The sequence below is a fragment of the Oncorhynchus tshawytscha genome, unplaced genomic scaffold (genome assembly GCF_018296145.1).
Source record: "Oncorhynchus tshawytscha isolate Ot180627B unplaced genomic scaffold, Otsh_v2.0 Un_contig_2039_pilon_pilon, whole genome shotgun sequence".
NCBI classification, from domain to species: Eukaryota; Metazoa; Chordata; class Actinopteri; order Salmoniformes; family Salmonidae; genus Oncorhynchus; species Oncorhynchus tshawytscha.
The window spans coordinates 127,915-145,828 of NW_024609351.1; the positions used below are offsets into that span (position 1 = coordinate 127,915).

Here is a 17,914-nt window from a genome sequence, read left to right on the forward strand (position 1 = left end):
AGGGTAGTGTGTACGGCCCAGTACATCCATGGTGTTGACCTCCCTGCCATCCAGGACCTCTATATCAGTTGGTGTCAGAAGGCCCTAAAAAATGTCAGACTCCTGCCACCCAAGTCATAGACTGTTCTCTCCGCTACCGCACGGCAAGCAGTACCGATGCACCAAACCTGGAATAGGGCGGTATCCATTTCTCCCCAATACCTTCATACCATCCTTGGGTTTACGCTATTACCAAATGTTTATATAAACTAGAAGACCGCAGATAGGGTGGGAATCAAAGCTTTAACTCAGCATGCTGGCAAACGAACAAACAGCATTACGTTTCTTCAAAACACGCAACTTCCTATTGCAAATAGATAGTAAATATTTAATAAGGAAAACAACTAAGTGAGAGAAAGTTTAGAATGGAATGGAAATGACTAGCAGTTGCTGCTTCCAAAAACAGGACAAAACAGTGTAGCCTGCGACACAAGATACAAAATATAACAAAACTATTAAATAAGAAATAACACAGAGACCTGCAATCAGACTTTTGTTCAGCAGCATGAATATTGCACCTATTGATCAACAATAATATATAAATAAAAGACTCAGGCCTTTGAAATTACCAGCAGCTTAGATGCCAGGTACAATAGGACAGTCAAAATAGCTAATTGTTAGCATGTTCACCGACCGGTCTTAAAAACAAATAATACCAAATAGTAGTAAACAATAAGAATAGTTCAGCACTGAATTGCACAGAGGAATTACACATGTTGAGGTATATAAAAGCTACTATATAAGGCTATCAAATTCCTGAAAGAAATTGCACAAGTAGACTAACGGAAGGTTGCGAGTTCAAACCCCCGAGCTGACAAGGTACAAATCTGTCGTTCTGCCCCTGAACAGGCAGTTAACCCACTGTTCCCAGGCCGTCATTGAAAATAAGAATGTGTTCTTAACTGACTTGCCTGGTTAAATAAAAGGTAAAATTAAAATCTACATTCACTGCTGCTGGATGCAGCTAAAAACCATCCAAGTTCTTTACCAGAAAGACCAGCACGTCCACCTTTCAGGAATCGATCCCTGAAGAGTGACGACATTCCCTGCCGTGCCAAAAGACTCGCTCTGAAGCTGAGCGTGTGGCACATCTACACAATGACTTGTGGGCAACCTTTCTGCGAGTAAAAGGAAAACTGTGTTCATTTCTCTGCCACCAGAGCAGTGGGTCCTCCTCTCCTTCAATGGATGGTTCATGCAGGTAAGCTGTCAGTTTCTTCAATGGCGGGAGGCAGCTAGTGCAACAGCTGAGCCCTTCTTCCCAATTAGACTGCCCAACCCCTTCCACCCTTATTCTGACAGGAGCTCGTCCGAGGATGATTACCTCATGCTCAACCTTTTGTTTTCAGTCTCGTCCAGTGTGCTATCATTGTCCCAACGGCAGCGAGGGTCGATGAAGGTGATGTTTTTTGTCCCCCCCACCACCACCAAGCCTTCAGATCAGTGCAGTGCCTCCATCTTTGTCCACTAAGATTTCTTCCTTTAACAGGGTGAGCATTGGGATGGAATGAGGAGATGGTGACATATTGCTCTGTGGCTTCAGCGCTTGGTTGATGGGACTCGGGTTACGTACCTCGCCTACCTTACGGTATACGGGTTACGTACCTCGCCTACCTTACGGTATACGGGTTACGTACCTCGCCTACCTTACGGTATACGGGTTACGTACCTCGCCTACCTTACGGTATACGGGTTACGTACCTCGCCTACCTTACGGTATACGGGTTACGTACCTCGCCTACCTTACGGTATACGGGTTACGTACCTCGCCTACCCTACGGTATACGGGTTACGTACCTCGCCTACCCTAATTACAATATAGCAATTAAACACTGGAATGGTGGATTGGCAGAAGATGAATGTGCAGGTAGAGATACTGGGGTGCAAAGGAGCAAAATAAATAAATAAATACCAGTATGGGGATGAGGTAGGTAGATAGCCTATCTGTAAACAGCCCATCTATGTACAGGTGCAGTGATCTGTAAGCTGCTCTGACAGCTGGTGCTTAAAGATAGTGAGGGAGATATGAGTCTCCAGCTTCAGAGATTTTTGCAATTTGTTCCAGTCATGGGCAGCAGAGAACTGGAAGGAAAGACAACCAAAGGAGGAATTGGCTTTGGGGTTGACCAGTGAGATATACCTGGTGGAGCGCGTGCTACGAGTTTGCAGCGCGTGCCAGAAGTATACAGAATGGTGTCGTCTGCGTAGAGGTGGATCAGAGAATCACCAGCAGCAAGAGCGACATCATTGATGTATACAGAGAAGAGAGTCGGCCCGAGAATTGAACCCTGTGGCACACCCATAGAGAATGTCAGAGGTCAGGCCCTCCGATTTGAAACACTGAACTCTATCAGAGAAGAGTACATACATACATTTACATAAGTATTCAGACCCTTTACTCAGTACTTTGATGAAGCACCTTCTCTGCAGATTCTCTCAAGCTCTGTCAGGTTGTATGGGGAGCGTTGCTGCACAGCTATTTTCAGGTCTGTCCAGAAATGTTTGATTGGGTTGATTGTTCTTTTTGGAAGGTTCTCCCATATCCACAGAGGAACTCTGGAGCTCTGTCAGAATGACCATCGGGTTCTTGGTCACCTCCCTGACCACGGTCCTTCTCTCCCGATTGTTCAGTTTGGCCGGGCGTCTTGGTGGTTCTAAACTTTTCCCATTCAGAATGATGGAGGCCACTGTGTTCTTGGGGACCTTCAATGCTGCAGAAATGTTTTGGTACCCTTCCCCATATCTGTGCCTAAACAAAATCCTGTCTCGGAGCTCTACTTGGTTTTGGCTTGGTTTTTGCTGTGACATGTACTGTCATCTGTGGGACCTTATTTAGACATGTGTGTATCTTTCCAAATCATGTCCAGTCAATTGAATTTACCACAGGTGGACTCCAATCAAGTTGTAGAAACATCTCAAGGGTGATCAATGGAAACAGGATGCACCGGAGCTCAATTTTGAGTCTCATAGCAAAAGGTTTGGATACATTTGCTAAAATTTCTATTAAAAAAACGGTTTTCACTTGGTCATTATGGTGTATTGTGTGTAGACCGAGGGAACATTTTATTTGAAAATGTTATTTAATCCATTTTAGAATAAAGGCTGTAACGTAACAAAATGTGGAAAAAGAGGGTACTGAATACTTTCCAAATGCAGTCTAAATAAAAAAGCCAATATGTCAAAAAAGTGTAGGTGATCTGCATATTGGCTACAAGCCTCATGTCCAAAGAGATGCAGACATGAGGGCGGTGCCATAAAATGAGGGCGGTCCCAGAAAATGAGGGCGGTCCCAGAAAATGAGGGCGGTGCCAGAAAGTGCAGTTAATCTTTAATGAGACTTTTAATGACATAAATATAGGCATGTTAGACGAATATAACAAAGGATAATTACTGTTAACGTCTTTCGGATGGGACGTTAAACCGGTGTCCTGGCTCTGTGGTTACTTAAAGATCCCATGGCACTTATAAAGAGTAGGGGAGTTAACCCTGGTGTCCTGACTCTCTGTGGTCACTACAGATCACATGGCACTTATAAAGAGTAGGGGAGTTAACCCTGGTGTCCTGACTCTCTGTGGTCACTACAGATCACATGGCACTTATAAAGAATAGGTGTGTAAACCCTGGTGTCCAGGGGCAGAACGACAGATTTTCACCTCGTCAGCTCGGGGGATCCCAATCTTGCAACCTTACAGTTAACTAGTCCAACGCAATAACGACCTGCCTCTCTCTCGTTGCACTCCACAAGGAGACTGCCCGTTACACGAATGCAGTAAACCAAGGTAAGTTGCTAGCTAGCATTAAAATGATCATATAAAAAACAATCAATCATAATCACTAGTTAACTACACATGTTTGATGATATTACTAGATATTATCTAGCGTGTCCTGCGTTGCATATAATCTGACTGAGCGGTGGTAGGCAGAAGCAGGCGCGTAAACATTCATTCAAACAGCACTTTTGTGCGTTTTGCCAGCAGCTCTTCGTTGTGCGTCAAGCATTGCGCTGTTTATGACTTCAAGCCTATCAACTCCCGAGATGAGGCTGGTGTAACTGAAGTGAAATGGCTAGTTAGTTAGCGCAGGCTAATAGCGTTTCAAACGTCACTCGCTCTGAGCCTTCTAGTAGTTGTTCCCCTTGCTCTGCATGGGTAACGCTGCTTCGATGGTCACTGTTGTCGTTGTGTTGCTGGTTCGAGCCCAGGGAGGAGTGAGGAGAGGGACAGAAGCTATACTGTTACACTGGCAATACTAAAGTGCCTATAAGAACTAGAGGTCGACCGATTCTGATTTTTCAACGCTGATATCGATTAAGCTGTACCGATTATTGGAGGACCAAAAAAGCCGATACCGATTAATCTGCTGATTTTTTTATATTTATTTGTAATAATGACAATTACAACAATACTGAATTAACTTATTTTAACTTAATATAATACATCAATAAAATCAATTTAGCCTCAAGTAAATAATGAAACATGTTCAATTTGGTTTAAATAATGCAAAAACAAAGTGTTAGAGAAAAAGTAGAAGTGCAATATGTGCCATGTAAGAAAGCTAACATTTCAGTTCCTTGCTCAGAACATGAGAACATATGTAAGCTGGTGGTTCCTTTTAACACGAGACGTCAATGTTCCCAGGTAAGATGTTTTAGGTTGTAGTTATTATAGGAATTATAGGACTATTTCCCTCTATTTGTGCACTTCACAAAATGAATGGCATCATGAGGGAGGAGAATTATGTGGATATATTGGAGCAACATCTCAAGACATCAGTCAGCTTGGTCGCAAATGGGTCTTCCAAATGGACAATGACCCTAAGCATACTTCCAAAGTTGTGGCAAAATGGCTTAATTAAGGACAACAAAGTCAAGGTATTGGAGGGGCCATCACAAAGCCCTGACCTCAATCCTATAGAAAATGTGTGGGCAGAACTGAACTGGCCAAAATTCACCCAACTTATTGTGGGAAGCTTGTGGAAGGCTACCCGAAACATTTGACCCAAGTTAAACAATTTTAAGGCAACGCTACCAAATACTAATTGAGTGTATGTAAACATTTGACCCACTGGGAATGTGATGAAAGAAATAAAAAGCTGAAATAAAATCACTCTACTATTATTCTGACATTTCACATTCTTAAAATAAAAGTGGTGATCCTAACGGACCTAAGACAGGTTATTTTTACTATGATTAAATGTCAGGAATTGTTAAAAACAGTTTAAATGTATTTGCCTAAAAGGTGTATGTAAACATCCAGCTGTACATACCCCAACCAGAAGACATGGATTACAGGCAACATCCGCACTGAGCTAAAAGCTAGAGCTGCCCCTTTCAAGGAGCGCGACTCTAACCCGGAAGCTTATAAGAAATCCTGCTATCCCCTCTGCTGAACCATCAAACAGGCAAAGCGTCAATACAGGACTAAGATTGAATCGTACAACACCGGCTCTGATGCTCGTCGGATGTGGCAGGGCTTGCAAACTATTACAGACTACAAAGGGAAGCACATCCGAGAGCTGCCCAGTGAAACGAGCTTACCAGATGAGCTAAACTACTTCTATGCTCGCTTCGAGGCAAATAACATTGAAACATTCTTGAGAGCACCAGCTGTTCCGGAAGACTGTGATCATGCTCTCCGCATTCGATGTCAGTAAGAACTTTAAACAGGTCAACATTCGCAAGGCGAACATGTGCTGACCAACTGGCAAGTGTCTTCACTGACCTTTTCAACCTCTCTCTGTCCGAGTCTGTAATACCAACATGTTTTAAGCAGACCACCATAGTCCCTATGCCCAAGAACACTCAAGTAACCTGCCTAAATCTGTAGCCATGGAGTGCTTTGAAAGGCTGGTCATAGCTCACTTCATGACCATTATCACAGAAACCCTAGACCTACTCCAATTTGCATACCACCCTAACAGATCCACAGATGATGTAATCTCTATTGCACTCCACACTGCCCTTTCCCACCTTGACAAAAGGAACACCTGTATGAGAATGCTATTCATTGACTACAGCTCAGTGTTCAACACCATAGTGCCCTCAAAGCTCATCACTAAGCTATGGACCCTGGGACGAAACACCTCCCTCTGCAACTGGATCCTGGACTTCCTGATGGACCGCCCCCAGGTGGTAAGGGTAGGTAAGAACACATCTGCCATGCTTATCCTCAACACAGGGACCGGGGTGCATGCTCAGGCCCCTCATGTACTCCTTGTTCAGTCATGATTGCCCGGCCAGGCACGACTCCAACACCATCATCAAGTTTGCCGATGACACAAGTGTGGTAGGCCTGATCACCAACAACGACGAGACAGCCTATAGGGAGGAGGTCAGAGACCTGACCGCATGGTCAGTGGAGCAGGTTGAGAGCTTCAAGTTCCTTGGTGTCCAAATCAACAAGCTAAGTAGGTGAATGCATGATCTCTGCATGTGTGGTTCCCACTGTGAAGCATGGAGGTGGTGGTGTGATGGTATGGGGGTGCATGGCTGTGACACTATTGGTGATTTATTTAGAATTCAAGGTACACTTCACCAGCATGGCTACTACCGCATTCTGAAGAAACATGCCATCCCATCTGGTTTGCGCTTAGTGGGACTATCATTTGTTTTTCAACAGGACAATGACCCAACACACCTCCAGGCTGTGCAAGGGCTATTTTACCAAGAAGGAGAGTGATGGTGTGCTGCATCAGATGACCTGGCCTCCACAATCACCCGACCTCAGCCGAATTGAGATAATTTGGGATGAGATGGACCACAGAGTGAAGGAAAAGCAGCCAACAAGTGCTCAGTATATGTGGGAACTCCTTCAAGACTGTTGGAAAAGCATTCCAGGTTAAGCTGGTTGGCACAATTCCAAGAACGTGCAAAGTTGTCATTAAGGCAAAGGGTGGCTACTTTGAAGAATCAAACATATATTTTGATTTGTTCAACACTTTTTTGGTAACTACATTATTCCATTTGTTATTTCATAGTTGATGTCTTCACTATTATTCTACAATGTAGAAAATAGTTTAAAAACAAATAAAAACCCTTGAATGAGTAGATGTCCAAACTTTTGACTGGTACTGTATATCTTATTGTCCCAGGGAAGACAGGATGGCCTCAATTTCAAGCCCTGGAGGGTATTATTTTAGAAAAAGACCAAAAGCATTTAGGTGTAATTGTAACGTTGCAATATTTCACAGGCAACAGAGGGTGGTGCACTAACCTACAGGCAAGTCTTAAAGGGGCCATGTTGTATTTTGAGACAGGCTTACATTGTCTGATGCTCTATGGGAAGAAAGATAGTAATGCATTTGATTTGTGTTAGACCTTTTATATGTGTGTGTGTGTGTGTGTGTGTGTGTGTGGGGGGTGGGGCTTGAGCTTTCGGACAAGTAAAAAAAAAAAAAAATCATATTTCCTACTTGCTAAAAACGTTAAACCCTGATAGCTTTCTATAATTCTTCTATTTTTCTCTCTGCATTGTTGGGAAAGTCCATAAGTAAGCATTTCACTGTTAGTCTACACCTGTTGTATTTACAAAGCATGTGACAAATAAAAAAGTTATTTATAGTTTAACTCTCAACAGTAAATTGAGACCCAGACTGAGTGTCCCCCCCCAAAAAAAATCGATATAATAATCTAAAATATAAATGGTGTAGAATCTTCAGATTCTGATTTAGATTATATCTGCAGCGCCACTTAGTGGTCGAATGAGGGAAGCCGCTTTGGCCGACTCAAATTTGATACGTTTGAGACGTGCGTGATGATGTCTTATTTGCCAGCCAGATACACACATAACAATACAATATTGATCGGAAGTTAAACTAAAGGGCAATAGAAGCCATGCATTTATGTTATGGAACAATGGATTTGGTAACACTTCTTTAGCTAGCTACACCCTTGAACACTTAGCAACTGAAATACGCCCCGGCGTAACGTCAGTACAAGCTAACAACAACACAAGAGGTTGTGCTGACAGGGCCTCGTCAAAAACCAGCTGGCAAATGTAGTGCAACACCTCATTCTGAGGGGTATATCAATGTCAGAAACGTTACCACATCATGTGCGAGTTAACGTTCGCTAGTTAGTGGACTGTTTTGAGAAAAGTGTTCAACGAGGAACCCGGAAGGACACCACTGATACATGTTTGCCAACTTTCCATTTCAAACAGAGGCCTGATGATAGCCAACTCGCCGTTAATGTAGTCTATTTGCATGTCAGAGGGTGGATATTACACAATATTTAGCGATGTTACATAGCTTATGTAGGTTGGCCCGGCATTAGTTTAACAAATTATGGATGGCTTGAAAACTTGAAAGCGACTGACGATTTACAGAAAGTTGACATACACATCTCACTCACCGGCACTGACAATATTCGTTTCAATGCCTTGGTGTTAACAGGGTTTAGTAATGTCAGTTAGCTAACATTAATCAATAACAGTAAAGTAAAACACCCGTGTTAAGTAGCTAAAGCAAATCATCTGTATAGCTAGCTAATTATCTACCAGTTAAGATAGGTACCGAAACAATCTAGCTAAGTGATTTTCAACACAAAAGTCGAGCGTAAATACACCTCTAAATATACAAACAATGTACGATAAACACGTAGCTAAACGTTAACTATCTGTTTTTGAAAAGCAAACTAGACAAAACACTCGCCCAGGCCCAACAACCGAGGTTAGCTAGCCAGCTAGCATCGCTAACGCTAGTTCAGGAAAACGGACTAGCTTGTCCACATCTCGTTTGTTTTCTTTATTACTAGGTAACTTACTATCATGGCTGAGTTTGGATGTTTAATAGCACTCTAGTTATCTACATTATCTGACAACAAAAAAAAAATGTTACAGTAACTAGCTGGCTACAAAACGGTACAGTTGTTAGCGAGGTTAACTTACGTTCTGAAAAACGTTTTTTTTTCCACCCATAGAAAAGTGTCAGGGACGTCTTGCAACGACCATTCACCGATTGAACAAATAACGTTAAAAAAAAAAAAAATACTCACTAAATATTTATTCCAAGATGAGCAGGAACATTAGAATAATCCTTCAACAACAACAAATAATCCAGAATTGGTACGATAAAACTGTAATCGGGAAAAGAAAAAAAAATATCGTCGGAAACAAAACATTTCAGAAATTAAGATTAAAATTCAAGATGGCGGCTATAAGCACAGGGAGCGAGGAGAAAGGCGAAGCACTGCCATCCAGAAGAAATAGACCCGAGGAATACTCCAGCCATTCGGCATCAATCATGTCCAATAGTTTAACATTAAACATAATGTAATTGTCAAAACGACTTTAATATAAGTTAACTGATGATTTCGAGAAATAAAACACTATTAATTCCTGACTTTGTAAAAAAATATATATCGGATGTACACAAAAGTAGTGCTGCATAAACAAACCTCTAAAGCGCATCCTAAGAATCCAAACGACAGCTGATAGGATCTACACTCTTCTGCAATCACACTCCGATAGAAAGCAAGTGAAGAGCAGCAAATATCGTGCAATAAGTCTATCTGCATAAAGATGGCATGTGAGCACAAAGGACTATTCTATACGGCAATACTACATTGACTCTCACCACTACTCTTTTTTTTTCTTCCCCCAAGTACAATTTAACCAGTTGTTCAGAAACCGGTTTCCCGGTCGACCTATCTATGGCACAAGTTGATGTGCGGTAGCTATTGGTTCTAAGGTACTTGTAGTTAAATCCATACACGACAGCAAACGATATATCTATAAATCTGGGCACAGAGGGGCAATACAGAAATCTGCAATATAAACGACATTATTTGTCTAATCTCAGCTGTAAAGACACCTCTGCTGATGTCATGTTCAAAGCATAATATTCTTAATCATACAAACCATAAAGAAGCTAACGCTGCCACCTGCAAGACTTTCTCTCACACACACAGCCGGGCCGATTTGGCTACAATGGGTGAATTGCCCTGTCCTTGATGGACTTGCAAGACATCCTGCATCACATTTTCAAACGAAGCAAGATATTTCAGGGTTGTTGTCCTTTCTTATTTGCCAGTGTAGATCAGTGCCCAAACCCATGTAATTCAATGGTAGTCGGAGTAATGACACATTTGTAACATGTACCAGTTTGCAATGTGTCATACAATGACTTTCCAATTGAAAATATTAGAATAAATTGCAGTAGCATACAAGTTGGGCATTTCCATTTCACGCTTCGCTCTGTTACATTTTTAAAACCCAACTCCTTGAGTATGGTGGATGTGGGTGTTCACTGCTTTTTAAACTGGGCATTATATCCTTCCCTCTGTTACATTTTTAAAACCCAACTCCTTGAGTATGGTGGATGTGGGTGTTCACTGCTTTTTAAACTGGGAATTATATCCTTCCCGAGGGGGCATTTATTCAGAGATATTGACAGCTTCTTTGAAAATAGGAAAATATACAGTGCCTTGCAACAAACATAAAAAAATGCACATTTTGTGCACAACTCATGTCCTCGAGGCACTGCCCTTTTCAACCTGTATGAGAGAAGAGGAACAAAAGTGTATGCAAGCCCTGGTTTATTGTGAAAAACACTGAAAGTAAATACATCTTAACACACAACATGTTTTTAGAACATTTGAATAGCAGTAAATGTTTTGTGTTGAAATATTGTTAAAAAATGTTCAATTGGCTAAGTTGACATAATCAAGTTACTGGCCCAGCGAGTCACCTGAGTGAGAGCCCGAGTCACCTGAGTGAGCCATTATTCAGGATAGTGTCTCAAGTTAAGTTAAATATCAATTCAAAAAAAAAAAAAAAAAAGTCAAGAGTGAACATTATTACAAGAGTTAATATAAAACATGTTACGTACACAGTAAATTAAAATACTAATAATTCAAACAAAAACACTTAAATATACAATACTCCTGAAAAATGGTCTGTTTCCCATTTAGTCTCCACCATCCTGTTACATGGAAACCTGAGGGTGGAAAGAGAAGAGGCCATGTTAAATAAACCAAAGATCTTTCAAATCACACACAAAAAAAAGTAGTTACTAGAGCCTGACCGATACAGTGCCATCAGAAAATGTTCAACATTTGGTTGCGTTACAGCCTGAATTCAAAATGGATTACATGACCCCTCCCCCGACCCCTCCCCCTCTCCTCATCGACACACAATACCCCATGGTGACAAAGTGAAAACATGTTTAGAAGTTTTTGCTCATTTATTTAACATGAAATACAGAAATCTAATTTACATACATATTAACAGCTGAGTCAATACTTTGTGGAAGCACGTTTGGAGGCAAATACAGCCTTGAGTCGTCCTGGGTGTGTCTGTATCAGCTTAGAGTCGTCCTGGGTGTGTCTGTATCAGCTTAGAGTCGTCCTGGGTGTGTCTGTATCAGCTTAGAGTCGTCCTGGGTGTGTCTGTATCAGCTTAGAGTCGTCCTGGGTGTGTCTGTATCAGCAGCTTAGAGTCGTCCTGGGTGTGTCTGTATCAGCAGCTTAGAGTCGTCCTGGGTGTGTCTGTATCAGCTGAGTCGTCCTGGGTGTGTCTGTATCAGCTGAGTCGTCCTGGGTGTGTCTGTATCAGCTGAGTCGTCCTGGGTGTGTCTGTATCAGCTGAGTCGTCCTGGGTGTGTCTGTATCAGCTGAGTCGTCCTGGGTGTGTCTGTATCAGCTGAGTCGTCCTGGGTGTGTCTGTATCAGCTGAGTCGTCCTGGGTGTGTCTGTATCAGCTGAGTCGTCCTGGGTGTGTCTGTATCAGCTGAGTCGTCCTGGGTGTGTCTGTATCAGCTGAGTCGTCCTGGGTGTGTCTGTATCAGCAGTCGTCCTGGGTGTGTCTGTATCAGCTGAGTCGTCCTGGGTGTGTCTGTATCAGCTGAGTCGTCCTGGGTGTGTCTGTATCAGCTGAGTCGTCCTGGGTGTGTCTGTATCAGCTTTGAGTCGTCCTGGGTGTGTCTGTATCAGCTTTGAGTCGTCCTGGGTGTGTCTGTATCAGCTTTGAGTCGTGCTGGGTGTGTCTGTATCAGCTTTGAGTCGTGCTGGGTGTGTCTGTATCAGCTTTGAGTCGTGTTGGGTGTGTCTGTATCAGCTTTGAGTCGTGCTGGGTGTGTCTGTATCAGCTTTGAGTCGTGCTGGGTGTGTCTGTATCAGCTTTGAGTCGTGCTGGGTGTGTCTGTATCAGCTTTGAGTAGTGTTGGGTGTGTCTGTATCAGTTTTGCACATCTGGATTTTGGGCATTTTCTCAAATTTTTCCTTGCAGATTTTCTCAAGCTTTCTTAAGTTAGATGGGTAGTGGCGGTGAACAGCAATCTTCAAGTTTTTCCACAGATTTTAAATGGGACTCAAGGCTACGCCACTCAAGGACTTTCACATTCTTGTTCTGAAGCCATTCAAGCGTTGCTTTGGCTGTATGCTTGGGGTCCTTGTCCTGTTGAAACGTAACTCTTTGCTCCCAGTCTAAGGTTGTTTGCACTCTGAAGCAGGTTCTTATCACAGATTTTCTTGTATTTGGCTCCATTCATTGTTCCCTCTATGCTTACCAGTCTCTGCTACTGAAAAGCATCCCCATAGCATGACACTGCCACCACCATACTTCACAGTAGGGGATATGTTAGACAGGTGATGAGCTGTGCCTGTTTTATTCCAGACACTGATTTACATTCACGCCAAAGAGTTATATATTTTATCTCATCAGACCACAGGATATTTTGCCTTATGCTCTGTCTTTTACATGCCTTTTGCAAACACCAGGTCATGTACCTTTTCCTCAGGAGTGGCTTCCATCTGACCACTCTCCCATATAAAGCCCAGATTGGTGAAGTGCTGTAAAGACTGTTGTCCTTCTGACAGGTTCTCCCATCTCAGCCAAGAAACTCTGTAGATCTGTTAAGAGTGGTCATTGGGTTCTTGCCCAATTGCTCAGTTAGGTCAGACAGCCAGCTCTAAGCAGTCTGGGTAGTTCCATATTTTTTTCAATTTCCTATGATGGAGACCACTGGGCTCATGGAAACTTCTTCAACATTCTAAACATTCTTTATACCCTTTTCCCCCAGATAGAATTGTGATTAAGCCTACAGTATATCTCAGAGCACTACGGACAGTTCCTTGGACTTCATGCTACAGTTTCTGCTCTGTCAACAGTGGGACTTTATTTACACATACAGCTGTGTCTCTTTCTAAATCATGTCCACATGTAGACTTCAAATCGAGTTGTAGTGACAAACCCAAGGATGATCAAAGGACATTGGATGCAATTTGTAGCGTCATAGCAAAGAGGTGTGAATACTTATGTAAATTAGATATATTTCCGTATTTCATTTTTTCAATATATTTTCAACATTTAAAAAAAACAAAAATAAACATGTTTTGACTTTGTTATTATAGGGTATTGTGTGTAGATAAATGGATTAGGAAAAATACATTAAATCCATTTTAAATTCAGGCTGGAACACAAAATGTGTAATAAGTCAAGGGGTACCAGTACTATCACCGATATTGTCCTTTTTAACCGCTAAATCAGTACGGGTGGATATTCACTGATAACCGATATTGAATAAATAGAATGAAACGAGGGAATCTCATGCTGATCGGAACACCTGCAGCCATTTTGCGTGACATTATTATCGTCACAAAGTATGAAATCAACATTTGAAGCCTAGTTTATTGGACAATTTTCTTTTGGATCGAAATGTCTGAGAATTTAGAGTAGAAAGATGACACGTTTTCATTTCCCACTCTAAAAAAAACAATATACCGGCATCGGGAACTTTTGACACCCCAAAAATCGTAATCAGACCCCCCAAAAAAAACATATGGATCTGGTTCTAGTAGTTACAATCTGAAAACATACACATTGTTGTTGACAAATATTGGACAGTTTAATTGGAAAAACCCTTAACACACACACACACACACACACACACACACACAGAGATCTATAGGAGATGACAAAAACAAGCAAGAACGCTCAGTGGACTCCATGTTGATTACCTTTTAAGCAGAGCCCTGTTCCTCCTTGACCTTGTTCTCCGCCTCCATCTCCTCCACGCCAGCCTGGGTCATCAGGTCACCAATGTTCTTCTCCAGGTCATCGATGCGGCCACTCATCTCATCGAGTACTCTTGTCAAGGAAGTGGGAACAACATTCAGGTACCATGCCTACTATACAAAACATCCCAAACTCCTATCCATAGAACCATGTAGCACCAATCCCTTTGGCCCAATCTGTCTGCTTGTTACAGCGGTCCATCAGTAATACAACGCCAATATTAATGTTCTGTATTTGGAAATGTTAGCAAAAGTTGTACATTTCACTGTTAGTCTACAACTGTTGTTTAAGAAGCACGTGACAAATACAAGTGATTGATTTACACAATTTGCTTCAAACCCAGGATGACAAAACCTCCAGGATTGAGTGCATTACATGTATCTGAATGATCAAGTCATTGATATCATTAGACTACGCTATGAGCAATCCAATTCAATTGTAACATAAAACGGTGTCATTCTAAAAGTCTGTCTTTGAGAGCATTGAAATGGTGAAAAATAGCATTGAAATTGTAAAAAGGCAGGATATTTCTTCCAATGATCTGGTCTGACATGGTCTGGAATTTATCCTGCATCTGCTGCAGCAATGTCTGGACCTGTAAGAGAGGAGGACAGAACATGTAATCACTGTTGCAATGTGTGGGTGGACACCTTTATATCCTGTAGCATAGCAGAATCGTATTGCATGCATGCTATTGAACTTTGTGGGCGTTGAAGCTGCCTCTGATGCCTACACCCAGGATACCATGGAAACCATGGGGATTTGCAGTTTTGTCGTCCAAAAAAACAAAAGTCAAGCTTTACAAACCGGGAACACAATTACATTTAGCCATCTATCAGTTACATTTCAATAATAATAGCTGTAGCTAGCTAGCTAAACAGGACTAAAACAAAAAGGTAATGTAGCTAAACAGAATTTGACTGCAACTATTTCATTGAGATAAAAAAAAAAAAGTTAATGTTGCTACAAAAACGATTGGGGGAGAAAACAGTAACTTTAGCCAGCCTGCTAGCTAACGCTAGCTAGTTCTCAGGTTTTGAAATGGGATAGGATATGGCAAGGATTTGGGTCTAATAATAAGACTCACCACCCCAGTCAGGTCCTGTACAGATTTCGGATCCTGGATCTCTGACATTACACTAAATTCGTGGCGTTGCTGTACTTATAAACCACTGGTTCGTCCGAGACGTCTTCTTCCTTCTCTGCAGTCGAAGCGAAACAACCTTGAATTGATTGAGGGAATTATTTTACACTGGCCTGGGTTGAACCGGGCAATGGCCGTTTACCTCATCGGGCAAAAACGGAGAGGGAGGAGCGCCCTTCTCAAATGGAACAGTAATCTGCACCGCTTGGTCATGTTGTCAACAAGGCAAGCATGGTGCATCGTCTAGAAACAAACAACATATATTTTCCAATAAAATACATTTTCTAATTAGTTTTAATTGGGATGGCAGATAAAGCGTTTTTCTTTAAATCAAAAGCAATCACATGGGAAAATACATACTCTAACTAATTACTACACGTGCTTGATTACCAAACTTTTGTCTTGAGCCGATTTCGCAATCTGACGGTCAGAGCATGGCACCTGGCTCATGCCCATAAAGCAGCCCGGTTCCAAATGCAATCAACTTTGAGCCGGTGTAAAACACGCTAACACGGGCGCCAGAGCGAGATTAATCGAATCCCTCACTGACGAGCTACAGACCCCCCAACGAGTAAACAGTGAAGCATGCGCATGATAAATCTCGCGAGTTTACCAAAACGGGAAACGAGCAAAAGGTATTGGATTAGAAGCGTTTATAATATAATGCAACAACATTAGTGAGTATTTGGAAGAAATAGAGCAGAACCTGGAACATGATGCATGTCGGACAAGCATTTAGTAGGAAATATATATTTCAAAGGAAATTGCATCCTCCTCGATTTGGTTTATGAAACGCACATTTATTTAATCGCCATTCATTTTCTGCCGGTTGAATTCACTCAACTCTTGACTTTTTCTTCTCCTGGCTTTGATTAACAAAAGCCTCCCTGTCATATAGGTAGGTTGGCTACAGTCCGTTTTTATTTCTCACCTCGTGTTGATTTTGTAATTCATGCCAGAATACGGGCTCAGTAGAAGTTTCCGCTTTGAAATAGGTTACAGTTTACCGTCTGACTGATTGGCAGTTTAAAAGTAAATAAACAAAACTACAACAACATCTTACAGATTCTGTTTAAGGCCTACCTATATGCACTATTGAACTAACGGAACTAAAGTCTGACGTTATGTTCGGTGCATTGGATCAGAGCCTACTGGTGGAAAGCTGTGCTGTGGTGTCCTATTCGTTGTGAGAGACATGGACAACAGACTGGGTCTGGGTGATGAAGAGGAGGGAGATGTGGGGACCCTGTGGCACTCTTTGGACTGGCTGACGTCCTGTGTGATGGTGGTTGGAGGGGCTCTGCCCTACGCCTCACAGTACCAGCAGATCCTTCGGACCAAGAACACAGACGGCTTCTCTACACGCGTCTGCCTGGTTCTGCTGGTTGCTAACATCCTCCGCATCCTCTTCTGGCAAGTGGGTTTGGGTGTTTGGGGGTAAGGTTTACCTGGAGGTAATGCAGTGTCAGGATTTCCGCTAATGTGTGTGTATGTGTGTGTGTGCGTCTTGTTTATGTGTGTGTGTGTGTGTATGTGTGTGCGTCTGCCTGTTTGTGTGTGTGTGTGTGTGGGTGTGTGCATCTGTCTGTTTGTGTGTGTGTGTGTGTGCGTCTGCCTGTTTGTTTGTGTGTGTGTGTATGTATGTGTGTGCATCTGCCTGTTTGTTTGTGTGTGTGTGTGTATGTATGTGTGTGCGTCTGCCTGTGTGTGTGTGTGTGTGTGTGTGTGTCTGCCTGTGTGTGTGTGTGTGTGTGTGTGTGTGTGTGTGTGTTTTCACACCTGCAGGTTTGGGAAGCAGTTTGAGGTGACTCTGCTCCTGCAGAGTGTGGTGATGATTCTCACCATGCTGGTGATGCTCAACCTCTGCTGCTCTGTACAGAACACCAACCGTATCAGCACCAAACAGCACCACATCACAGGTAACAGCAACCATATAGCACCCGTAGAATAACTATCTAACAGCCATCTGACTTCGGCTCCAGGCGTTTGGTTACGTTGAAAGATGATAGCAAAGGCTAACAACATCCTTTTAAAAACCATAAGACAGCCATCTATCACCCATCTATCCACCATTTAATAACCATCCAGCCACCTCTGCAGCTGTTCTATTGTTTTACCACTAGAGGGAGGTATTGGGGAGGAAAGGGGAAACAAAAACCTTCCATTATTTACCTTCTGTCTGTGTCTGTATCTCTCTCTCTGTCTGTCTGTGTCTGTCTCTGTCTCTCTCTGTCTGTATCTCTGTCTGTGTCTGTCTGTGTCTGTCTCTCTGTCTCTCTGTCTGTATCTCTCTCTCTGTCTGTCTGTGTCTGTCTCTCTCTCTCTGTCTGTATCTCTCTCTCTGTCTGTCTGTGTCTGTCTCTCTCTCTCTCTGTCTGTATCTCTGTCTGTGTCTGTCTCTCTCTCTCTCTGTCTGTATCTCTCTCTCTGTCTGTCTGTGTCTGTCTCTCTCTCTCTCTGTCTGTATCTCTGTCTGTGTCTGTCTCTCTCTCTGTCTGTATCTCTGTCTGTGTCTGTCTCTCTCTCTGTCTGTATCTCTGTCTGTGTCTGTCTCTCTCTCTGTCTGTATCTCTCTCTCTGTCTGTCTGTCTGTCTATCTCTCTCTCTGTCTGTCTGTGTCTGTCTCTCTCTCTCTGTCTGTATCTCTCTCTCTGTCTGTCTGTGTCTGTCTCTCTCTCTCTGTCTGTATCTCTCTCTCTGTCTGTCTGTGTCTGTCTCT

General features: G+C 42.5%; 3 protein-coding genes across 3 annotated transcripts in view; 1 reads left to right on the top strand and 2 right to left on the bottom strand.

Annotated features, from left to right (window-relative positions):
- Positions 1–9,234, bottom strand: part of LOC112255835 (histone-lysine N-methyltransferase KMT5B-like) — a 30,098-nt gene extending 20,864 nt beyond the window's left edge. The window contains 1 exon segment of the mRNA XM_042314954.1: positions 9,032–9,234. The gene's annotated coding sequence lies outside the window, so the exon portion shown is untranslated.
- A 1,322-nt stretch (positions 9,235–10,556) lies between these two features.
- LOC112256970 (heat shock factor-binding protein 1-like) lies at positions 10,557–15,294 on the bottom strand. The gene is made up of 4 exons (XM_042314958.1): positions 15,139–15,294; positions 14,580–14,646; positions 13,994–14,118; positions 10,557–10,974 (listed from the first exon to the last, which is right to left on the bottom strand). Exons 1-3 carry the CDS (start codon positions 15,184–15,186, stop codon positions 13,997–13,999), a joined length of 237 nt encoding a protein of 78 aa, XP_042170892.1. The 5' UTR covers positions 15,187–15,294; the 3' UTR covers positions 10,557–10,974; positions 13,994–13,996.
- A 401-nt stretch (positions 15,295–15,695) lies between these two features.
- LOC121844643 (solute carrier family 66 member 2-like) lies at positions 15,696–17,286 on the top strand. The gene is made up of 3 exons (XM_042314957.1): positions 15,696–16,093; positions 16,341–16,608; positions 16,981–17,286. The coding sequence occupies exons 2-3, from the start codon at positions 16,391–16,393 to the stop codon at positions 17,144–17,146; spliced, it is 384 nt and encodes a 127-aa protein (XP_042170891.1). The 5' UTR covers positions 15,696–16,093; positions 16,341–16,390; the 3' UTR covers positions 17,147–17,286.
- Positions 17,287–17,914: the final 628 nt, after the last annotated feature.